This window comes from Drosophila innubila, assembly GCF_004354385.1.
Source record: "Drosophila innubila isolate TH190305 chromosome 2L unlocalized genomic scaffold, UK_Dinn_1.0 4_B_2L, whole genome shotgun sequence".
NCBI lineage: Eukaryota > Metazoa > Arthropoda > Insecta > Diptera > Drosophilidae > Drosophila > Drosophila innubila.
Window position 1 is genome coordinate 27,846,789 of NW_022995372.1, and position 26,521 is coordinate 27,873,309.

Below are 26,521 nucleotides of genomic sequence, written 5' to 3' on the forward strand. Positions count from 1 at the left end.
CATCTTAATATCTTTAGCTCAGTATCAGTAATTGTATCTGTATTTGCATCTATACAATAATAAACAACGCTATTAAATAAAAATGTAAACTCAATTTCGGCTCAGCCCAAAAATAAAAATATACCAAATCGATCCAATCAATCAGCCAACCAAGCAGCCAATCAAGCGCCCAATCATCAATTGCAACTGCCACTCAATCATTCAACAACAAAAACAGCACACACAGCAAATGGCAACAATAAATAAATTTTAAATGCTCAACATTAAACTATCCTTATTAATTATGAAAATAATACAAGTTTAAACAAAACTTAAATATAAAAAAAACCAACTAAAAAAGAGCTATAAAAATATTAATTTTTAATTAATTATGGAACATTCATCAACATTTTTGTTGTGTTTGTTTCATTGCCAACCCGAAAAGGCCGCCGCTTGCTGCCACCTGCATTTGCAGCCACAGCGAAATCTACAACAAAAACATCAAGAACAAGTACAACGACTACGAGGCAAATCAAATGCGCAACAAGAGATGCAACAATTAAGACAACAATCACAACAACAACTGTACCAACAACTTCACTTAACGCATTCGCTGGGTAAGTTGCAAAAACAAAAACATACGAATTTTTAACAAATCTAAAAACATTTTGCAAGTTAACAATTTTGAGCGCAGTCAAGTTTCATTTCAAGCAGACAAAGGAACAAAAAAATATAAACCAAAAACACACATTTATTATTGTGCATAACATAGTTTAAATACTCTTCATATAGTTATAGTTTAAGTCTCAATTTCTGTTTATAGAAATTATTTGTTGTGATTGGTTCGGTCTCAAGTCCGAACACGTCACTATATTTGGTGCATAAATCGACTAATTGTGATTTAAATTGTTTTGGAAAATTTTGTTAATTGAGCTATTACTTTATCTTTTCTTGAACTTGGATTTGTTTGAATTACCTCGTAATTCGAAAGTGGTTCATATTTAAAGTTATTTATAGTAATTAGTTGGTCAGTACTGGTTGTATTCAGTAATCGGACAAATGCTTTATTGGATGTTGCTACTGTATTTGCAACATAAATACCAGGTGTAATTTCCTGATTTGGAATTAGAATACTTTCGTTTGTTGTATTTAATTCTAAATTTCGGACAACTTCGGATCTTGCTGGTAAAAATATTGAATTATTACCAGGATTGAACGTAATTGGTACGTTAATAGGATAAGTTAAATTATTAGGTCTAATTATAAACCAATCGTTAGATGGTTCACAGTCTAGTTTGCAGTTATAATTTTTAATAAAATCCATACCTATTATTCCATCACATGGTATTGAAAAATTTGATGTTACTAAATGGAAATTGTGTGGAATAATGTATCTATCTGTTTGTAGCTCAATGTGTACTTGGCCATTGGACTTGATGAAGCCTTGTCCAATGCCTTGAATATTTATGATTTTATCTTTTTGTATGTCATTAAAGACATCCGAACTTTCTTTTATTAATGATATGTCTGCACCTGTATCAAGAAGAAATGTAAGCTTCGTATTAGTTGCTACATTTTTGAATGATACGAACATATTAAGATTGATGTTCACAGTGTATAAAAAATGATTATTTAATTTTGAGTATCTAAGGGTGTCTGCGGGTTTTCCGAGTTTTGAGTAACTCGAACATTGTTGTTTGTCTGCTGGCTTTGGTTATAACCTCGGTTGGAGTTATTCCGACCTCGGTTATAACCTCTTCCCGGTTGTTTCTATTGTATTATTATTATATTATTACCGTTGTTGTAATTATTGAAGTTGTTGTTGTAACTTCCACGGCCATTCTCTACCTCTTTGGTTGTAACAGAATATTACCTCTTGGGTTTCGGCCGCGCTGGTACAGAACAGTACTAGCGTTTCCAGTCATTTCGGTGCTGCAATGGATATATTTACCCATCACATCGTTGAAAGTGACAAAATTTCCAGCTTCTAGTATAATGCGAAGCTTGTCATGCTCGCAATTTTTGGTCATTGCAGAAATTGATTCTTTAGTTGAGAATTTTTCTGCATTGTCAGGTCTAACCCGTCATCAATATGCTGCTTCTAGTTGCTTCCGCAACTTATCAATTTCAGTGGTATATTGGGATGCTGTTTTTCCTTTTTGTTTTATGTTTAATAGCTTGGCTTTTAATACGTCAGTGGATTCTCCCTTGACGTTGCCTTTTAGCTTTGCTTCTATTCCTGTGATCGTGGTTTTTTGGAATTTTATGATGGATTGTTGTTGCTGCCGCCGATGTCACATGTTCACGGTCGCCATGTTATTAAAGATTTCTTTTATGTAATGAAGACATCCATTGGCTTTGAGGGTTCAGTCAAGAGTGTTCTCTTGGTTTTATTCAAATATGTATTTCGCTTATAATATACTACATATTAAGTGAACTCTGCCGCTAACAGCGTCGGCAGAGAAAGAGAGAGAGTTGCAGTACGTATGTGCCCATATACATATTCATATATATGTACTGATGGTACATACTCAAGAAGTGCTTAGGCCAGCGATCTCACGGTGCGGCCAGTCCGCATAAGTGGCGGATCGTATTACTGCACTTATGTATGTATATTTGTGATTGTATAAACATTGCGACAAAGTGTCGTTATGTTATGAGTTGTTACTCTTACTTAGAAGTTGGGCATATGACCACTTGACATATTGTATACACTACAATATGTTGGGCATATCACTCACTAACATCAACATACTACAAGTTAAATTAAGTTTAATCATTTATGCTGCTTTAAAAGCTGTTGGATTGATGAATGACATTGCTTGTTCTTGGTTAACTACAGGTATAAATTATAGCGAAAGCCTTAACAGAATATTTATGGATTTTAAAGTTTTGGTTTACCTATGGTATAAAGCTTATGATTTATTATTATTATTATATTACTTATCGAAAATCTGTTGTGATTTTCAGTCTGATTTCTTAGTAAGAGTGAGACCCACAAAAAAAACCTCTACACGAGGTAAAAGTCTAGTGACGAAAGCAATTTCTAGCCCCAAAATTTCTGATATCAATTTTGTGACGAACAAATTCAGTTTAATCTAAAATTTTAAATAAAAATATAAATTAATAAAAAAAAAAGCGAAATTGGCATTGTGCTGTTATCAAAAAATGGTGAGCTTCTTTGCATAAAATTACTTTGCGCAGTGCCGAATGCAATTTTCGCCTTTTTTTTAGACCCATTATAAAAAAAAGTACAGGGGTCTATTGGGTTTGTTTTACCGAATATGTGCGTAACAGGTAGAAGGAGGCGTGGCAGACCCTATAAAGTATATATATTTTGATCAGCATCAATAGTCAGTCGATATAGCAATGTCCGTCTGTCTGTCTGTCCGTCTGTCTGTCTGTCTGTCTGTCTGTATGAACACCTAGATCTCGGAGACTATAAGAGCTAGAGACACCAAACTTGGTATGTAGGTTCCTCTATACTGCAGGCAGATCAAGTTTGTTTCAAAAATCAATACGCCCCTTAACCCCAAATTATAAGAGCATTTTGAAGCCAGAAATTCCAGATTTTGCACAGATGAAGATATAATTGTCCTAAATTTTTTTGAAAATTTCATTCTGATCACAGGTACATAGCGAAGATATTCAATTAATAAATTTTGCTGTTAAATTCGTTGATGGCGTTGGCAGTAATTAAAACTTGAATATCTTGATAAACCAAAAAATTTATATTAACATATTATATAACAAATTGGCGTCCATTCAGACGTGAGCTTCAGTGGCGCAGTGTACTGAGTCGCGGAGTCGGACAGTGCTCATGGTTTGAGTCCTGCCGTGGGCGAAAGATTTTAATTTATTTATGTTCGATTCAATTTCATTTTATATTAAAACAAACTCAGTGCTTATTTAAATGTAATATTAACATTAAATGTTAAAATATAAATTATTTCTTTTACTTTTAATCGAGCACTAAAACAAAGCAATATGGCCATTTAGGAGGATAAGACATAAGTGCGAGAGTGGCTCAACACTTTGAGCCTTTGTCTTTGAAAATTTTTGCAATTTTCGCGGGTTCGATTCCGGAAGGGAACAACTTTTTCCAGCTGTATTTAAGCTTTTTTTTTTAATTTTTACAATTTATTGAAATTGTTATTTATGAATGTTATACTGACATTTAATATTGAATACATGTTTAAAAAAAATCAAAAATATAAACGTTAAGTTAAAATTCTATGTTAATTTCATGTTTATTATAAATTTACTGTGTAAATTAATGTTTTTAGTAAATTTGTCTTTTTTTGGTTTTCAATTATTTTACTATTTGATTTAACATTTAGCATGTTTAACATGCAGTTTTAATTATTCTCTGTTAAGGTTTCACTTATACTTAACATAGCCAAATAAGCATAAACGCATGTTTATATATATGAATGTAGCTAGAAACTTCTTTTGTTTTTTGGCGTGCCAACATATGTATGTATGTGTGCACCAACAGATCTTTAATTGCACATATGGATGTCCTGCTCTTCCTAATGATTAATGCATATGTATGTCTATTTGACTTTAAACTGACTCTTTTTCAACTCTTTTGTGCGCGCTGTGTGCAAGTGATTTTGAAATTTGATTTTGTTGTGCTACCAAGTGTTCCATTTTAAGATAATTATCAAAAAAATTTTAATTATATCGGAAGCAAATTCGAGCGGCGACAAATTTAATATATAAGAGTTTATGGTAATCTTAAATATTATTTAGTTTTTTAAAGTGACTGATTTTGGATAGTAAGTACGGGGTCCGACATCAGTATGCTCGACTGTAGCACCAACAAACTAGTTTTTTTATTAATTTATATTTTTATGTAAAATTTTAGATTAAACTGAATTTTGTTCGTCACAAAATTGGATATCAGAAATTTTGGGGCTAGAAATTGCTTTCGTCACTAGACTTTTACCTCGAGGTTTTTTTTGTGGGATATCAGAAATTTTGCAATTGCTTTTGCTTTTGACATTGTAACTTTATCATTAATGCAGCAAATAGTAAAATATATAAATTTAGTTGTTCAACGTATTTCATATTAAAAAAAAAATTGTTCTTTAATTATAAAGAAAAACTATGGGGCTCCGCCCCCTGCTCGCTTTGCTCGCGTTGCTACAGCCGGGCATACTCTACTGTCGGAGACCCCATGCTATGACAGCTATATGATATAGTGGTTCGATTAGAACCAACTTTGGTCAGAATATATAAGTCTAATTTAAATGCATATTCTATTAGTTTAGTTACGATATCTCGTAAAACGAAAAAGTTTTTCATACCAAGACTTAATATTGGACCGATTGGCTATATGATATAGTGGTCCGATAACAACTAACTTCGGTCAGGATTTTTAAAACTGACTTAAATGCATATGCTATCAATTTGGTTAAAATATCTCACTAAACAAACAAGTTTTTCATACTAAAACCTTATTTTGACCCGATCGGTCCTATGACAGCTATATGATATAGTAGTCCGAATTGAACTAACTTTGGTCAGGATATATAAAACCAAGTTAAATGCATATTGTATCAGTTTGGTTGAGATATCTCATAAAACCAAAACAGTTTTTCGTACTAAAACATGATTTTCGACCGATAGAAAAATGTATTTATTCACTTAACAGGTAATATCTTCCAAACCCCTCAACCAAAATTTATGTTTCATATACCAAAAAACGCGAAATTGTACGTTTTACAACATAATAAGCCGTTTTGTCAAAAATCGCCAAAATGTAAGCTTAAAAACATTACATCACCTGTAAAATGTTACCTGAATACTTTAGAAAAAAGTTTAAAGGAACGCATAAAAGCCCTCAAACACACCTTTCCAATGATATATAGAACATATCTGTAGCTTCTATGGTTTGAAAACTGTTGAGGTTTCAATTTTAGCGGGACTTAGCGTTTTCCCGCTAAACTAGCGGGAAATTGAAAAAGTCGTAAAACAAACATTTCTAGATTTTCAAAGAGGAATAAATCCCCATCATTACATCTTAGCTTTTTTAGCGCTTTGATACAAACAGACAAACAGACAAACAAAGAAACTAACTTTTCATTTCATTTTGAAAATTCCACTAAAAATTTCAAATTTATTTATCTTTTGAACCAGTTAACGGATTTGGGTCATCGAGGTATTAATCGACGCGTATTTTTGATTAAAATTTTTAAAAAATAAATAATTTTACCAAAAAGCCCCAACGGCTCCACAAGCTGCGATCATACAAATTTTTCCCCTCCCACTTACACCCCCGTTTTTGTATGCCATTTTGTAAGTTAGGACTAAACCTTTCGATCGGTATATAACTCGATCTGATCGGACAGTCGTAGCAAATTTTCCAACTTAGCTGTATATATAGTTAGTCGCCTTTTGCACCCTTCGTGCTGCTTTCGTCACTAACGCGAACTGAAGTCCGCAGTGATTAGCAAATGTGTGGCAGATCAAATGGGCTTAAAGCTTGCTTAAATATCATTAAAATCCGTTAATGGGTTAAATCGCTCTAAAGTAATCTATTCAATATATCGCATTCTAAGGGCCGGTTTTTCAATGTGTATTTAAGGGGTTTGATAACAATACAACAGATATTTTGAAGTAAAATGTAAAGAAATCAATGTCAAAATTTAATTTATCTATTATATAAAATTTAAAAAATTACATTGAAAAAAAAAAAATGGTTAGAGGTATCTATATTTGATAGATGCTAAACCCACTTTGCTATAAGAAGTGTATGGATAACAACTTGTCAGAGCGACAGTCGACTGTCGACCACCAATCAAAAACCGTTGAGCTCAGCACCGACAGCCAGCTTTGAAAACATATAAAACTGCGTTAAAGCAGATGCAAACTGTGGCAAAGTCATCCAGTCGCTGTGGCAGTTTGCAGTCGCACTTTTCTCTGTTATGAATTTCATATTAGGTTCATACAAAAATCCAATAAAAATCAGCGAAAGCAATTTTCGTTAGCTCAACAAAAAAAAAGAAAAAAATAACAAGTAAGAACAGTACAGAAAAGTTCCCGATTATAAGATACCCGGTACTCTATTAAAATATACTTATATTCTTGTGTGTCTTACAAATCTTTAGAGATTATTATACCAATTGCAATAGAAAGTAATGTACTTGTTCCTGAAATGCCTCATCGGATGTCGTAAATTAATTTAACAGTTTCTCTAAATTATTATTTAGACTCCTTTTTTTGAAAGTATTGTATGCTACAAGAACTAAATTATTTAGTAGATGTTTTTATTAAGGTTTCTCAGGCTAAGTTGATAATGTCGCTTCCAAATTTGAACTGCACATTACCATTGAATTAGTTCCATTAAAAACAAAAAATATTTTTAGAAAATATAATGCATATACGATACCATAAATTAAGTACAAATTAATTCAGCACAGAAAAATTATTATTTAACTATTAAATTGGCAAGAAAATGGATTTATTTCAAGTATGAATAAAATTTTCAATTTGTAATATCTGAAAATAAAACTTAATACAATGCATTTTTTTAAAAATGATATTGTCTTCAAATAGTATGAAGATGTTAGAAAAAATGAGCCGGTATCATTTACATTCATGTTTGGGGTTCAAAATTTATTTTCTTGCGCATCAGATATTTAATTGAGTATTACATCCGACACTTTCGATAAAAGGGGTCGGTTTATTTATTAATATATTTTATAAAATTTATATATGTATTCAAGATATTAAATTATATGTATTCAAATTATAAATTATTGATAATAATAGTAAGAAATTTTCACTCTCGAACAGATACGGATGACGAGGATTTTTCTCACTGTTACGTACATTGCAACAAACACAATATACCCCAGTACTCTAACAGTTCCGAGCATGAAAAAAAGGAAAGAGAAACGGAGATTGGGTTGACGACTGAAGTTTGGTTTTTCAGACGTTTTTCGAATGCTCCATTAGATGGGCCACTTTTTTCTCTCACACAGACACACACAACTACATACTCAAATTTGTTGCAATTTATCGCAATGGATTAAGGAAAAACGTGTTTCGTGTTTTTTCGCCATTTGGCGAATGCAGTTTTTGCTGATTCGTAACGATAGTTGCTTAATTTGATTTTAATTCAGTGCCAAAGAAAAAAAAGTCCTATTCATTTGGAACTACCTTTACTTTCTCTACCCTGTAACCGAGAATATTAGCTTACCGGGCTTACATTAAGGAATAAACTGACACATCTCTGCTGCCTGAATTGATTTTATATGATTTTAAGTGAATGCTTAATCCTATTTTAGAATATTTCTGGAAATTAACCAAAATATAAACAATATTAGAAGGAAGTGCACTAGCTGAAACCAAAAATATTTCTTTGCGATCTTCAATACAATATTTGCGATTTTGAATTTATCCCACAAAAAAAAAAACTTCTACACGAGGTAAAAGTTTAGTGACAAAAGCAATTCCAGCCCCAAAATTTCTGGTAACCAGTTTTGTGACCAACAAAATTCAGTTCAATATAAAAATTTTAAATTAAAATATAAAGTAAGAAAAAAAAAACTAAAATTGGCGTTCGTTTAAAAAAAACGAAAATTGGCATTGTGCACTGTGCGCAAAAGGGTGAGCTACTTTGTACATAAAAATTACTTTTTGCGCAGTGCCGAAGGCCAATTTTCGTTTAATTTTTAATTGATTTTTAAAAAATACAAAATTTTACCAAAAGGCCCCAACGGCCCAATATCCGAAATCATTTAAATGTTTCCCTTTCCACTTACACCCCCTTATCTCATGAACCAGGTGAGTTGGCAAAAGATTTAGTACTCCATTTTGTAAGTTAGGACTAAACCTTTCGATGAGTAAATAGCTCGATCTGATCTGACAGTCGTAGCAAATTTTTATTGCTAGCTGTATATATTGCTAGCCGCCTTTCGCAGTATTCCTGCTGCTTTCGTCACGAGCGGCAGTTCGCCGTCCGCAGTGATCAAAATTTTTTTTCTTGTAAGTTTTATTTGTTTTATTTCCGAGCTGTTTACATTTATCCTATGGCTTCAATTTATTTCCTAACTTCAAGTTTCTCAGTTTTGTGTTTATAAATTTTTGAATTTCTTAGTATTATTTGTCAAAATTTTTGTATCCAATCACCTAAGCTACGAGTGCTACTTTGATAAGATAGCTACTAGTTGAACTCTCTCTTTGGTTTATTTGGTTTATTAAAAAAAAATATATTTGTATATTGAAATGAAATTAAAAACTTCATTGGATGGCATCGATTCGAGTCCCCTTATTTAGCAAGCAAATAAATACATAGTTTTTTTTGGAAGCTCAACATTTTTACTAACGTATTTTAAATTCTTATAGTAACATTGATAAAAAAATTTTCTTTGTTCAAGATTTTGGTCTCAAAACTAGTGATTTAAATCCAAATTTTAGATCGAGTTTTATATCGAAATAGAAAATCGCCAAAAATAAGTATCGAGTTGTCGATGTATCGGAAAATTGTAGATCGAGTTGAAAATATCGAGTTTTCTCAAAAAAAATTTTTAACTTGAAAACGCAATTGTTACCACAAATATACACGATAACTACGATAAACAATCGCCAGTAAGTTGTTGCTTTATTTTGGAAATCGCTTTAATCAATTCGATAGATCGTCAACAAAATCATCGAGTTAAAGTACTCCATAATCGCTTCCGTAAAAAACGAGTTGTCCATATTTCGATATATTTTTACCAAGTTTTCATTATAAGAATAAATAAATATCATTATCATTAGTCCAAGATGGAATTAAGCTTAAACTAAATAATTATTGTGACTAGTACATTAACTTATAAGTATGTATATTAAAGTGGGTCAATTTTTTTCTCTACAAAGCGGTTATGAAATTCGTAATCTACCATACAAATTTTAAATAAAAATATAAATTAATAACAAAAAAAAGAAGAAAATTGGCATTGTGCACTGTGCACAATAAAAATTTGTATATTAAACTGAATTTTGTTCGTCACAAAATTGGATATCAGAAATTTTTGGGTTATAAATTGCTTTCGTCACTAGACTTTTGCCTCGTGTAGAGGATTTTTTTGTGGGATATCAGAAGATTTTGCAATTGCTTTTGCCTTTGACATTGTAACTTTATCATTAACCCGAATAGCCCCAGCTTTATCATATGGTAACGCGCAAAAGACATTTACTAAAACTTTGTTTTAGGACAACATGTTAAAATTAGACTAACTTAAATTTGATATTCTAAGAGTAAATTGTTGTCTCTAGCTGATAAAAAGTTGGTTGAAACAATCTCTTGAAGCTTGATTAGCGAAAAATGCGCATTAGGTTGCTCACTGCATTCTGCAGTTCAAAAAAACTGCATTTGGCAATTCGTCGCAAGTAATTTTAAATGGTTTTATTAGTTTTAGTACTGAGCATCATTAGAATGCTCTTTAAAATTATGAAAAACATTCGGAATAAAAAACACTTTTTCTCGGTAAATTTACGCTTTTCTTTTTCCTGTAACCATATGGTAACGCTATTACCGACAGGGTACAGGTTTTTTTCATACATTTTACTGAATACTGTATTGTTCATGAAATATGATTGTTCCTATGACAGCTATGTGATACAGTAAGCCGATTTCAACCAAAGTTGGTCAGGATGTATAAAACCCACTTAATTGCATATTCTGCGAGTTTGGTTGAGATATCTCAGAAATTAAAAAAGTTTTTCATACAGAAGGGGAATTTGATCCCGATTGTTCCTATGACAGCTATGTTATATATACGATATACTGCACCGATTTGAATCAAATTTGGTCATATATATCAAGGAGGAGCCCCCCGTTGGATAAAGCTGTGTTTATTAGACTTGTTCGCAAATATTCGAATTTTGTAGTATTAGGGTTACAATATGGTAACAGCCGAAAAAATGATCCTGTCGATTATCCTGATAAGGACGAACAAAAATAATATTTTTTCCGAATTCAGCGACCTCATAGTTGCTCAGGGCTATTCAAGTTAATGCAGGCAGATAGTAAAATATACAATTTATTTGTTGACTTTCTTTCATATTAAAAATAATTTTTTCCTTTAATTGTAAAGAAAACTATATGATATAGTAGTTCGATAAGAACCAACTTTAGTCAGAATATACAAATCCAAGTTAAATACATATTGTATAAGTTTGGTTATGATATCTCAAAAAACAAAAAAGTTTTTTATACTAAAACTTGATTTTCGCCCGATGACAGCTTTATGATATAGTGGTGCGATTTGAACCAACTTTGGTCAGGATATATAAAACCAAGTAAGATACAAATTGTATCAGTTTGGTTACGATATCCCAAAAAAACAAAAAAGTTTTTCATGTTAAGACTTAATTTTTGCCTGATCGATCATATGACAGCTATATGATATACTGATCCGATTTGAACCAACTTTTATGAGTATATATAGCCAAGTTAAATGCATATTGTATAAGTTTGGTTGAGATTTCTCATAAAACATATATTTATATTTAAAGGCAAGGCGATCACATAATTATTTATTGGGATCTACTTCTAAAAAATGTAGTCTGATATGTGTGCGTTATTCTTTGTAAGATCATATTACATAATTAGAAATTAATTATTTTCTTGTATTGTTTATACATACAAATATTTATATGCAATGACAAGGATCAAATAAATGATTATTGGGATATCTTTCTTTAGCTTTTAGTCTGATATCTGTGGATTACTGTGGATAACTTAATTAGAAAGGCTCAATTGAGTATACATATTTTCCAAAGGATTCTCATGTTATCCTTTACAATGTGCTAACTTAGCTCGTGAGTATCCGCAATTTAACTCCAGCTTACGAAAAAAGGAAAGCTAAAATGAAAAATAGAAGAGCTATTTAAAAATTCTAGTAATTTAAATGTCTATTGGTCGACTTGGACTGGCAAGCTTGTCGGACGTTTGTCATTTTGGTTGAAAAGTTCATTTCCCCAGTTGTCAACAGTTTATAATAGTTTTTGTCTTTGTGCTCTTGGCTCAACCGAGCGGATTGAAACCGAAACTGAACCGCTCCAAACAAGGAGATTCCCATTCGTTTGATGTTTTTTTTTTCGGTGTGTGTGTAGGTCGAGGTGTATGTGTAGAGGACTGTGTTGGTGTGTGTGTGAGTGTGTGGAGGTTTGTGTGTTTGGTTAACCATTTTTCTATGTCTGAGCCTGTCCCTGGATCCATCTTTCAATTCCAGTTGGTTTACTTCACTTCGCAGGAGAGAGTGACTGACGCTCCAATGCAAATCTGCTTTGCTGATTAAACCTAAATAATGTCGAGCGTTTCCTTTGCTGTGGATCCCTTTCCATTGTTTGTCTGGGCCCTTTAAGAGCTGACCAGCTGCTGTTTTATAGCCAATGCCACTGTGTATAATGGCTATGTGATTAGACTTGCCGTTCACAAGGGATATCACTTGAGGTCACCACAAAAGTTAATACTATAGCCAGCAACCAAACAAATTGCTCTTATGAGTTTAAGTTCCTACTGAAAGGTTCATTGTCAATTTTGGAGCACCTATTTAAATATTTATGGAATAAATTTAAATTTCCGAAGGAAAAGTTCTGGAAATGTTTGTTAAATATTCTTAAACTAACATAAATTAAAATTAAGATTTCTTTTTATTTTTAAATCATATTGTAAATTTTATTGTAACCGTATTATAAATTCTTGATTTAAACTATGGATAAAAATTAAATGAATTAGTTTCTTATATCGTAAAATATTATCCACATATATTATGCAGATTTAAAAACTGAATTTGGTTTAAGTAGACGTTTGGGTATTGTATATATTTAATTAAACTGTATATTTGACTTTAATTAGTCAAATTTTTAAGACATTTTCTAAGTTATACATATATTTCAATTAGTTGCACTTCTTAAATTGTTATTCTAAATAATCTAAAAAGTATGTCACACTTAATCTAAATTTTAAAGATATACATTTACTCTGAATCAGATCAAGTAGCAGTTAAGACCCTAAATATGTGATATATAAAAAATACAAATTATTTTGAATCATTTCAAATAGCAGCTAAAATGCTGATAATATTATAAATGCAAAAATATAATTTCATTGAGTTCTTAAAGATTTCGGAAAGGGCATAAAAACGTGTGGAAAGCAGTGAGCTGTTGCTTGATTCTTTATTTTTCCCCTTTTTGCCAAATCGGAGACATTTTCCAATTTATAAGGGCACTGCCTGCATTTGTATAATAACACAGTTGAGCTGCCGGCTTGTTTCCGTCGTCGCCGTCGTCGTCGTTGCTGTTGTTGTTGTTTTTTATATTGTTGCCATGTCCTGAGCCGCCTGCCTGGCCACTTGTTGTTGCCCATATTTAAAACCATTGCTTGTGCTTTATTTCCTTTTAGACTGCCACTGCTGCTGCTGTTGCACGTAGCACATTTTCAATTTAATTTTTGTCTGAGTGACTCTTCTCCCTGCGCGCTGCCCAGTATGTGTGTCTGTGCATGTGTCCTCGAGCTACGGACGCACGTTTCCAGCCTGCCATTGTCTTTGGCTTTGTTTGCAGTGCCATTTCCTTTGCGCCAGTCGCCTGCAACACGAAATTAACTTGTGTACTTCTTCTCTGTATATGACACTCGTATTGCCACGGCAACAACTGAGAGAAAATCGGCGGTAAGAGCAGCTGGGGCCACAGCTCTCCAAATAGATTATAACTGAATATATAGTAAATTATTCTTTTGGTCGTCAGACACTCTGTACTATTATCACAGACATACTACAGCATTTAAGCCATCATTGACTATGATTCTCTGGCGTGGGCAGTGGGCGTGGAGACCAAAAGCATTGCAATGACAGCCAATCAGGCACAGTGGTTTGAATTTGCCAGCTAACGGAAAAAAATGCTCTTAAAACAAACAAAAAATATATTTACTTTATTTAATTGAACAGTTAAAAAAAACAATTTTGAAAAAACTTATATTATTAAATATTTTTAGTTGTGTATATTTTTAAAATGCTAGATGATCGCAGTTACTTGATAACTGCTCTGCTTTTTGCTTTTGTTGTAATGACAAAGCACTTGTTGTTCTGGCTTTGAGATAACAAAAGCCACTGCTGGTCATGAGTGCAATGACCATTCCCCCCTCGCTTTCTGTTTGCCTGCAGAATTTTAAGAGAGCACCAATAACCACACTTGAAAACGCGCGCACAAAAGTATGCAGCACTATTTTCCGAAATGACTTTTGATGCTCGACGCATGGCAATATTTGCATGCGGTATTAGTGTGCATGTGTGCGAGTATTTTTAAGTGTGTATATGTGAGACAGTGTTTATCGGCATGTTAGTCCTGCTGGCTGCTTTTCTAGCTGCTGCCATTGATGCCAAAGGCCACCAGCCAGCGTGAGTGCCTTTCAAATGAATATCGCAAAAACTATTTTCCACTCAGTGTGTTTTTTTTTTATTTATTTTTTTTTTGCCAACGCAAATTTACTACAAATATTTGAAAGTACATAAATGTTGTTCTTTGCACTTATTTCAGCTGCATTACAGTTCAACTGTAGAATATGTGTTGATTAGGTCTTTGCCTGAGTTTGGTTTGAAATATTTATTTTGCATTTCAGTGATTTCCTCTAGTGATATTATATATTTAGAACTCTTTTCTATATTCTAATCCAGAATTTAAATGTCTGTGGGAAAGATTTACAATAAATGTGCAATTACATTTTAAGTATTATATCTAAGATATTTTGACGTAAAATATATAGAAATTAATGAAAACTTTGAATATATCTCTTTGACTAAATTTAAGGAGACATTATACCATTTTATTTCGAATTTGTTCACTGTACTTTTATAATATATTTCAACATTTACATGCTTTCAATTGTTCACTATTGGAGTCCATGCCAAGAATTTAGTTGATTAATATCAAGTTGCTTACGGTAAAAGGCTAAAGACTATTTTTTTCTTTGCTTATTTAATCATAAATCGTCTTTTTTGAGTTCAGTGATATAATTTTTTTTTAAGTTTGATATTTGTATATGACCCGTAATATATGACACAATCGATGTTTTATTAATTTTCAGGAACTTACTATCGATGTAATCGATGGTATCTTCAAGCAAGCAAATCGAAGAGAATTTAATGTTATTTCAAAAAATGACATCTAACTTTGTATTGTTTACTCACAAAATGTAATTGATTAAGTATTTTTAACTTAATGTATCTAACAAAATAATAAGCAAACTCGTTTTCAGACCTAGTAATTTGTTTATTTACCATATGTGATGTTATAGGAAAATCAACTTACTTGTCAGTGTTTGTCACTTTAAATTGAAGATGATTATCTTTTGTAAACTCATTTTTCACATCAGCCTCAAAAAAAAGAAAAGTTAAAAAAGAAACTGCAGCTAAAGTAAACAAACCGCCAAAATAGCGCTTTTGTGGTGAATTGACTCACCTTGATAAAACATAAATTTAAACAAATTGGCTGAACGCTGTGAGTATGCCAAAGGGTTCAATTATGAACAGAGCTTTTCAGGTGACAAAGCGGACGCCTAGAAGCTTATCCCCTACCTGGGTCGAGCTATGCAAACAAGCTGAGCAACACAGGGAAGCAGTGTGGGAAACTGTGGGAAAATGGAAAAACTAAAAACTCTGAAAATGTACGAGTAATGTGTGAAAAATGTTGCCCTCGAGGTGTAAACTCTGTCATCTGGGGCATAAACGCCTTCAACTTTAGCCCCTACACGATTACTTTTGTTTTTGTTGTTGTTGTTTAGTCGCGCCTAAGCGGCTGCAACTTTTGTTGGCCAAATGGGTTGTGGTCACAGAGTTCAGGGCCTAGAGTGTGCCTTCAATTTCAAGGCTCATTGTGTATAACTGAGGCATTGGCGAACCATTAAATTGACTTTAAAAACTTTCCACCTGCCTGCATTGTGCCACAAATAAAAAAACAAAAAACTCTTGAAACTAAACTTAAAATTAATTAACCGCAACAAAGGCAAAGCCAGCCGAAAAATAACCCCCTACTGAAACCAAGGAACCCAACTGAAAACGTGTATATTCCGCTGAGTTTCTGCAATTTAAACTTTCCACCCATTTCGCTTCATTTCGCCTTTTTCGTCGTCGTCGTCGCCGTCGTTGCCATTGCTGTTGCCATCTCTCCATTTGCCACATAACTCATAAAGCCCCTAATTACACAAACAGCTGACGCAGTCATAGACAAAATAAAACCAAAAAAAATTAAAACAGCTTCTTAGAAATAATAGAAAAGCACAGAAAGGCAGATTGCGTTTTTAAACTAGATTATATGTACATATAAATACATATATAAATTTATATATGATGCAAGTATTAAATAGAATTGAATAAAATTTATTGCAATTTAATTCATTAGCTGTACTGCATACCCAAAAAACATTTGCTTTGCCAGAAAGTGCGCAACAACCCCGAATTTCGCATTAACCAACTCAAAATTCTTAATCATTCGTTCATATACAGATTTATTTACTGAAGTTCAGCCAAAATTAAGTTAACAACATATCAGAAAGATTTTAAGCTCGACGCTTTTTTAGATAATGCTCAAAGTGATAAGATATTTTTCTTAAGAATGTGTTTTTATGACAAAATTTTCTAGAGGTCGAATATTTCACATGAAATAGCACAGACATTTCCCTTATAGATCTCATGCCGAATTTGGTGACCATAATCCTATAGTGTGTCTTCAGATAATTGAGTAAGATCGACGAAAACCTAATTTAAATAGAACTCCTAAAACTACAGCAATGAGTTTAAGTACATATCATAAGTATTGTAGTTCGGATAACCTCTATACATTTTTGATCAGATAATTAACCAGAAAGTTATTAAGGAAATCATATTTTGCAGAGTTAGGCCAATGAAAGGAAAAGAGACAGCCTAATTAAAACGACTTAAGGCTGTTAGTTCTTTAGATAATTCAATTGGATGTAAATCCTTCGCAAAAGAACATCAAATTTTTTGAAATTACTGCAAAACTGCATTCAAAAGCATTAACATATTTTATACTTAACGATCTTCCTTATTTTACTATTTCGACTGTTTAACCCGAGTAGTGCTAGTGTTACCATATGGTAACAAGCAATAGGAATTTTCTAAATTTTTTTTTTAGACAACATATTAACATAAGATTTACTGTTAAGAGTAATTTGTTGTCTCTAACCGATCAAATCGAAAAATGCGCTCACTCATGGATCTTTGTACAGACCAAACGGTTTGACGTACGACCTTGCAACTTGCCCAAAATAATCTTCAGATAATTTAATCGGGAGATAATGCGGCGTTTTGTCAAAATCATGTATTAGCATTTTACATGTAGTAGAGTTTGGTCAATGGCGGTATTATGCGGCAAAGTAAAGCAGAGGATAGTCTGCTAGACTCACGTGCGCGGAGTCGCGAGTTCGAACGTAGACCAAGAAAGATTTTATTCAAATTTTTTTTTGCCAAACCTGGAGTTTTCCCGCCAAATCCGTCTTTTTCCCGACAAATCTGGCGATTTTTACAAAGTCCAATTGCAGGGGCAACTGGCAGCGTAAATATAATTATTTTTCTCTTAAAACATTCAGCAGGAAATTTTCAACAACAAAAAATTTTTAATTCTTCTCAAATAACTGATAACTAATAATATTTCCTTCGTACGAACTCACTGTTGTCTGATTTATATAAGAAGGTATCATGTCATTTAGCAGGTACTGATTACTGATCCATCAGAAGTAAAGAAGGGATTACTGCTAAAAAAAACCTTCCGAATAAACCCAATGTTGAAAAAGTGACACGACCACTCATATTTGCCACATTTGCTCACATTTGAATGTGGCTCATATTTGGCTTTCCACGACCAAATGTTAAACTGTTAAGACAACCAAAGCAAATCAGCTGTTCGGCTTCTGTGCACAAATTATAAAAAGCATACAATAGCAACATTTTAATATTTATTATAATATTATAATATTCGCAAATAAGCGTACCGTTTTTATTGATGAAAACAGCTGGTTAAGGTGATAATTGCTTTTTTATCACGAATTTATTGATAAACATCGCGTGTTCGATAAAAAAAAAACTGAAATTCGCCGGGGCGAATGGCAAAAAATCGGCTCATTCATTATGAACGAGCCAAAATGATCATTCGGATTTTGTACTGAAATGAAGTCCACATTTGGGCCAAATAATGAAAATGGCTTCGAATGAGCCAAATGTGCTGTCGTGGAAATTGGCTATTAAACGACAGAAACTGCAGTTGAAATGCCTCCACTGGCAATTATTTTTTTTACTATTATACGTTTATTCTATTCTTACATACAAACACGTTATTATGATCGCATTTCAGAATCAATAATTTTGTTTGTAGCCCGTGTTAAAGAATATATTATAGATACAAATTGAGTGTCCGAAATTTCAGGTTGTCCTAAGTTTTGGGAAAGCATTGACTCGATTTACCTTCTTCCACATGCCAACGGTGGAAATGAAAGTGGCGAAGATAATGTCACATAAGATGAAGGTGGTATTGTTGATGATGTTAGTCGTGATCGATTGATGGTTATGTGGACCATGTGGACAACATGTTGATCAACAAATCAATCCCATCAAGTCGTCATAAGCGTACAACGTACGACTTCTTAGAGTTCATAAAAGTTCGTTTTCGAGCGATTGTTCCTATCTTTCATATATATTAAGGCGGAGCACTCTTGTTGAATAAAGCTGTGTTTATTTGAATTTTTCTCAATTATTTGTATTTTGTAGTACTAAAAAAACCTGTACCCTGGTGGTACTAGCTTTACCATATGGTACAAGCCGAAAACATGGTCCAGTCGATTATTCTGATAAGGACGAAAAAAAGAAAGTTTTTTTTTGTGGACCTAACGACTTTTAATTTATCACTCCTTAAAGTTTAATGAAGGAACTCGGAAAAAAAACTTTCATATAGGGGCGCAACATGTCATCTGTTTCCACAAAAGTTTATAACAAGAATTACGTGTAATCCATAGTACCTACTGCGATTGTATGTATCCTAAGTCCTATGTATTCCTCGTGCACGTGTAAATTACACGTATTGTGGGCTGGCATGGATGGGCGATGTCTGAAAGCATGCAATGGTATTTTTTGTTGTTGTTTTTGTATTTATGTTTTGTTATTTTTTTTTTGCGTGCGCAGAGGCAAAGTTACACGCAGCCCTGCCGCATGTATTTCAATTACTGCATTTCCCAGTCAGTTGGGCAGGGGAAGAGTCGGGTGCTCTCGACCCATGACCCGCCCCATAACGGAAACGCGCTCTGCGGCCCCGCCCCTGGCAGAATTTTTTTTATGGATTTTTAATTTGCGTCAGGCATACAATTTATTCTCTTTTATTTTTCTACATTTATTTTTTTTGGTATTTTGTTTTCTCGCGTTTTTACGCAATTTCATTGTTTTAATTTACAAAAAGTCTGATGACCGAAAACAAAAACTAATCAATGTGAACTCCACAGGGGCCGGAAAGGGACCCAGCTTCATGCCCCATGCCCATGCAGTTAGGTGACAATGCAAACGCGTTTTTCTAAAATGAGGTCAAAGCCTAAAATAGGGTTAAGCAGTGTAGCCATTTTAATTAAACATTAAGTCTCGCTAACTTTTTGTTGTGGTTTTTGGTATTCGACGTGGCTCAAAGAGCGTCGCTGAAATTTTTTTTTGTCCTTCTTAACGACTCAAACAGAATTTGGCATTTGCATTTGGGTTTTCAGAAGCAACCGCAGCCCGCTAAGTTGTGGGCAAAAATATAAACTTTCAAAGGCAGAAGCAAAACTTGCGGATAGAACGCAACGGCAAAGAGGATTAGATAATAAGATACTCTTAACAGTATACCAATTCTGAAATTTCAACCTCTTTTTCTCGAATGAAACTTAAAAACAAGTATCAAAAGAGCTCAGAAAGCTGACTGCTCTAAAAAATCAAATCAAGGAGAAATTGAACGAAACAAATATTAACATAACATTATATTATTTAAATATAATGATCATATTATTGCTATTTATATTAATTGCTTATATAATTGAAAAAATTTTAATTCTATATTTACAGGCAATATTTCATCACTGAACGAAACAACGATATTTAACTGATCTAGCAAATGTAAATTAAAAAACTATGAACAACAACAATTGCTACTCACGGTTTCTCAAGCTCTCTAAAAATTAGTTTTCAAGTGCGATTTATCTAAATTAAAAAAAAAGCGAAAAGCAAACAAACTAAAACTCTGATAAAGAAAGCCCACTGAAAATGCGTGACCAGAAAGCTGAAAATTAAATTTGCAACAGCCACAGCCTCAAGTTAAAAAAAATAAAAGTAGTGCAAACAAACCGCAGCAGCCGAATATTCGAAAAGCAAGCTTATAAAATATATAAACCATAAAATTTAAAGAAATACAAAAATTTCTCTGGCAAATGTTTGTTCATATTAAAGAAATTGCCAACAATTAGGAACAAATTGCAATAAATTTAAAAAGTTGTGGTTGATTTCAAAAAGATAAGCTATGACAAGAGGAGAAAGGAAAAAACCCGAAATAAATATTGTATAAAGTGAAAAATAATTACAAATATTCTAATTAAGTTTATTGTGCAGTGACATCTTGCAACAAGAGGCTAGAGGTGCAGTTGTGCTACGTTGAACTTTGACCCACTCGACGCGATTGTCTTTTGGCTCTAGTGTTAATCGCAGCAACGTGACACTACGCAAGCTACTTAAACCAGGGCGACCACCAACCACGTTGTTGCAACAATAACAGGAACAGCAACACAACAGCAACAGGAACAACAACAACAACGGGAGCAGGGACATTCCAACAGCAATTCATTCTAAAAACAACGCAAACAACACAACCAAGGACATGGACTCGTCGTTGTCGTGCACGCTGTTTGTCGTGTTGATCTTCCTTGTGATAATTAAAGGTGAGTGCTTTGTCCTCCCTCCAACATCTCATCCAACATTTCTGTTTGCCTTTTATCACACTTTTACCTTTTACAATTGTCTCTATGTCTGTCTCCGTGTGTTTCTGTGTACATCTGTGAGCTTAATGAAAGCCAAGCAATCGTTTCAGCTGCCTTAATTAAATAATTGTAAACAGTAATTAATTATTTAATTAATGAAATGAAAATTGAATTTTAAATACAACTCTTAACTCCCTCTACTCATGTTGAGACAAATGACAGCACTTAGAAACTGAAAATGAATCTATTTGTTATTATTAATTCATGCAAAGAGCAGTCTCAACTCTATGCTTTCTCATAGTCTCCCAACTTCAATCTCTTCACTTTCTAATCTCCCTGTTTTGTAAATTACATAGAAATGTATAAAACACCTAATTATTATTGTTAAGATTAAGTTAATATTACTCTACTACTACTACACTGAAAAAAAGACCAACTTCCAAAATCAAGAGCATTCATTTTAAATATTTTGTTCTTAAAATAAGATTATTTTAAGACCAAATTACTAAAACTTAGATTATTAATGTAAAAAATCTTAAAATCTTAATATAAGAATAAAAATCTCAAATTGTTAGGAAAGTACAAATAGGTACTATTTCGTATCAAACAAATGGTAAGTAGGCGGCGGTTCGAATCCCACTCGTAACAATTAATAAAATTACTAAAACAGAGTAATATATAAATAAATTAAAATATAATAAGAAAAAATTATAAATATAAAAAATTAATTTTTTTTTTATTTTATTTTTCGATTTTAGTTTTAAGAACATTTTTCTTAAAATAAGAACTTGGTCGTATTTAAAATGTTCTTAAAATCAAGATGTGTTCTCTTAATTTAAGAAAAGTATGTTCCCGACGCATTTTTTAGACCAAAATCTTAGTTCTGAGACCAAAATCTTGGTTTTAGAACATTTTTTTTTATCAGTGTAGTGATGTAAAAATATATCAAAATATCGACAACTCGATTTTCGGGAAGCGATTATCGAGTACTTCAACTCGATGATTTTTTAACGATCTAAGGAGTTGATTAAATCGATTTCAAAAAAAAAAAATCAACAACTCACTGGGGATTGTTCATCGTAGGTAATTTGTAGAATTGAGTTTGGTCGTTAAATTTTTGTTTGGCAGCTTTATGATATAGTAGGCCGATTTAAACCAAATTTGGTCAGAGTGAGTAATACCATCCCAGATGCGTATTCTATCAGTTTGGTAAGAATATCTTAACAAACAAAAAACTTTTTCATACTTAAACTTAATTTTCGACGTATCGTTCCTATAGCAGCTATATGATATAGTGGTCCGATCCAAAAATAAAAACAAACTTGATCTGCCTATGGTATCCAGGAACTTTCATACCAAGTTTGAAGTCTCTTGCTCTTATGCTCTTAAACAGACGGACGGATGGACAAACGGACAGACAGACGGACACTGCCTAAAAATCGACATAGAAAGTTTCATATCCAAATTATAAGAGCAATTTAAAAGCTAGTGACACTAAACTTGGTTTATAGATGCCTCTATATTGCAGGCAGATCAGACTTGTTTCTTTTTTCGATCGGACCACTATGTCATATAGCGCTCATTGAACAATCGGTAGATAATCAAGTGTTAGTTTGAAAAACATTTTTGTTTTTTGAGATATCGTAACCAAACCGATACAATATGTATCTAACTTGGTTTTATATATATTCTGATTAATTTTGGTGCAAATCGGACCCCTAAATCATATAGTTGTCATAGGACCGATCGGATGAAAATCAAGTCTTGGTATAAAAAACTTTTTTGTTTTATGAGATTTCATAACCAAACTTATAGAATTTGCATTAAAGTTAGTCTTATACATCCTTACCGAAGCTCTTTGAATTTGGACCACTATATCATATAGCTGTCATAGGACCGATCGGGTCAAGTCTTAGTATGAAAAACTTTTTTGTTTTTTGAGATATCGTAACCAAACTGATACAATATGTGTCTTACTTGGTTTTATATCTCCTGACCAATGTTGGCTCAAATCGGACCCCTACATCATATAGTTGTCATAGAACCGATCGTACGAAAATCATGTCTTGGTATGAAACATTTTTTTATTTTATGAGAGATCATAATCAAACTTATAGAATATGCATCTAATAGGCTATTTCCACGACAGCACATTTGGCTCATCCGACGCCATTTTCATCATCCGGCCCGAATGTGGACTTCATTTCAGTACAAAATCCGGATGATGATGTTGGCTCATCCATAATGAATGAGCCGATATTTTGTCATTCGACCCCGTGAATTTTAGTATTTTTCTATCGAACACGCGATGTTTATCGATAAGCTCTTAAAAAAATAGCAATTATCACCTTAACCAGCTGTTTTCATCAATAAAATCGGTAGACATTAAATTTGCGCAAATTAAAATATCATAATAAATAATAAAATGTTGTTATTGTCTGCTTTTTGTAATTTGTGCACAGAAGCCGAACAGCTGCTTTGCTTTGAGTGTCTTAACAGTTTCACATTCGGTCGTGGAAAGCCAAAAAAGAGCCACATCCAAATGTGACCAAATGAGCCAAATGTGAGTGGTCGTGGAAATAGCCTATAAGTTAGTCTTGTACTTCCTGACCAAAGTTGGTTCAAATCAGACTCCTTTATCATATAGCTGTCATGGGACCGATCGGGCGAAAACCAAGTCTTGGTATGAAAAACTTTTTGTTTTATGAGATATCGTAAACAAACTGACAGAATATGCTTTCGAGTTTGTTTTATACATCCTTACCAGCTCAAATCGGTTTACTATATCATATAGCTGTCATAGAGACAAGTAGTCGAAAATGTAATACAGTGCTCTGCAAGGGAGTCAAGTGAGCAGAATATTTTTGAATTTTTAGCAGTCTTGGCTTTTTCCATAGAAAGTACGGGGTCTCCGACAGTCGAGAATGCTCGACTGTAGCTCCGTCCATATTTTATTTTATTTTTCTCTTATACATATTTTTCTAACTTGATATTATTATAAATATTACTTTAAAATGATTTTCTATCTCAAGAGTGGGAGATTCGAAGTTCGATCCCGCGCATCTTGTTTTCAAACTGAAGCTGCGACTTTAATCAGAGCGCCACAGGGCAATTATTACTTTTACATGAAAATACGAGTATAACAGAATCTCCCAAAAATGTTTGGAGATTTGAGAGATTTTCGGAATAAAAGTTTTAAATTGTGAGGAAAATACTAATCAGGGATGCAACAGATATCGAAACCAATCCAAAATCTAACAAAATTTTTTGGAGGTTTGAGAGATTTTCGGTTGATTTCGTTTTCTTTTGCACCTCTGATTAGTATTTTCCTCACAATTTAAAACTTTTATACTTCTATTAGGAGCTACGATTTTTAATTTGGTCTTAGAATGGATTTATTTTAAGAACAAAATATGAAAAATGAATGTTCGTAATTTAAGAAGTAAATTTTTTTTTCAGTGTATATCACATAGCCAGAGAAACAATCGAATGAAAATTAACCTTTTGTATAAAAAACTTTTGTTTTGTTTCTTAAGATATTTTAACCGAACTCACAAATTGTTTATTTGGGACTGTCTTTTACATCCTGGTTAAATTTGTTCAAAATCGAATTAACTGTCATAGAAGCAAATTAATCATTTGTATCTCAAAATCTAATTTTATCCCGAAAAGTCAAATAGGAAATAAAAAAAAAATGTGTTAGTTTCAGGAGCATACGAACAGCAATTATTAGAAAAGCAATCTGTTGATTATAATGAAATTAAGTTTGATATTGAACTAGATAAACCATTTTCATATCCTTAGATTTATCAGACTTATCAGCATTTCCGACTCAATTTCTCTTCAAAGTACCAATTGTTTAAATGTATTCATATATCGTTCGTTTGCCTTTTCTTCTAGTACAAGATAGGTAGTAAATATATATAGTACATACTACCATAAACAATTTATTTTTGGTCGTCTTTTGTGCTCACTCTAAAAGTCTGTTTCACAAATCCTTATGTGCCACTATTAATTCGAAATGCACAACTCCCTGGACTATGCATAAATCTTCTTGTCACATGACTAACATGCCACACAGATGGCGAGGAACAGCGAGAACTGCCACGACTGTTCAACTGCTTTACCTTCCTGTGCCACCGACACATTATTCAATTCCACAACGGATTTTTCAATTTTCTTTTACACATTTTCACGGTGCTTTAAACAGGCCAAACAGAGAAATAGTAAACGTAGCATAAAATGTAAAAGCCACACATTATACATAGGAGAATATATATTATACATTAGAGTGGGTCAATTTTTATGGTTTAAAAAAAATGCACAAAGCGGTTATGAAAATCTTAATCTACGATGAATTCTAAGAAGAATTTGCCAGACAATTACCCAAACAAAAAATACAAATACTTTCTCCGTAAAAAGTGAAAGATCAATATTGATTTTAGACCCATGGTTTCTTGGCAAATTCTTTTTAGAATTCATTGTAGATCACGATTTTCATAGCCGCCTTTTCGCGTAAAAAATTGACCCACTCTATTATACATACTTATATATCTTTCTATTAAAAATGTTTACATATGTGTGTGTCTACTACATGGGTAAATTCCCACGCAGCCAGCTATAAATTCACATTGTCGCCATCGCCATTGCCATAGAGCTGAGCAGATCGCCCAGAGCCAAACTTGGTCATATTTTGTTAGTTTGCTCAACCAAGTTGGCTCGCGAGAGCGCTCTGCAATTGCCAAAGACGAAAAAATAATACGCGGCAATGAGACAAATATTCAAGTAGAAATAAAGGAAACACTTCACAACATGCGACTTGTTGATACTCTAACAATTTTTTTAGTCAAATGGAATGAAATAATTTATAACTTGTTCAATAAGCAACAGCAATAAAGGCGGATGAAATGCCAAGTTTTCCAATCTAAAGAATCTGCTTATACTTTTGCTTGATTTTCGCTGATTCATATATAACCCATGTGTACAGGGTATTACAAAAAAATAACTCATACAATTGTCAGACTAAGCCCCAGGAGGCGCTACTTCAAATCTACAGCTTTTACCCAGTGTGCATGAGGCAGACACACATACACATACTCATACACATACGCATACTGCCACTCCAATGCTCTTGCGTTTGAGTTGGTTCGTTTTTTTTTCAAATATTTTTTCAACTTGCATTCAGTCGAGAAGTTGTTTTTCTGGCTTGTTGAGTTGGGTTGGCTTTTTTAAGGGTGAGGTAGGAGGCGGGGGATTTCGACGCGACGCAGCTGAAGTCTCATGTGTTATCCACTGTTGTCAAAAATAAAAAGCAACGTCGCGACGCACGATTCTCAATTCTCTCAACTCTAGCCATACTCAACCGTCTTTGTTTCCATTTTAGTGCAGAGCATTAGTTATATCCACATCAATATGTAGTTCAGCAAATTGTACATTTAGCATAAATGATAACCTAATTTAAAATGAGGTTAATAATGAACCAATGTAACCTTAAACCCCTTTATTAATATACATATCTTAAGACCAATAAAAATAAAATAATTCTAT

General features: G+C 33.0%; 1 protein-coding gene and 1 long non-coding RNA gene across 2 annotated transcripts in view; both read left to right on the forward strand.

The window, feature by feature from the left end:
• The first annotated feature begins 376 nt into the window (after positions 1–376).
• On the forward strand, positions 377–20,126 carry LOC117781173. Its single transcript, XR_004617152.1, has 2 exons — positions 377–596; positions 20,070–20,126. It is a non-coding gene; the product is annotated as an uncharacterized LOC117781173 (long non-coding RNA).
• A 590-nt stretch (positions 20,127–20,716) lies between these two features.
• Positions 20,717–26,521, forward strand: part of LOC117781291 (acetylcholine receptor subunit alpha-type acr-16) — a 147,190-nt gene continuing 141,385 nt past the window's right edge. The window contains 1 exon segment of the mRNA XM_034618042.1: positions 20,717–20,935. Within this exon segment, the coding sequence (XP_034473933.1) occupies positions 20,875–20,935 (61 nt within the window). The 5' untranslated portion in view covers positions 20,717–20,874.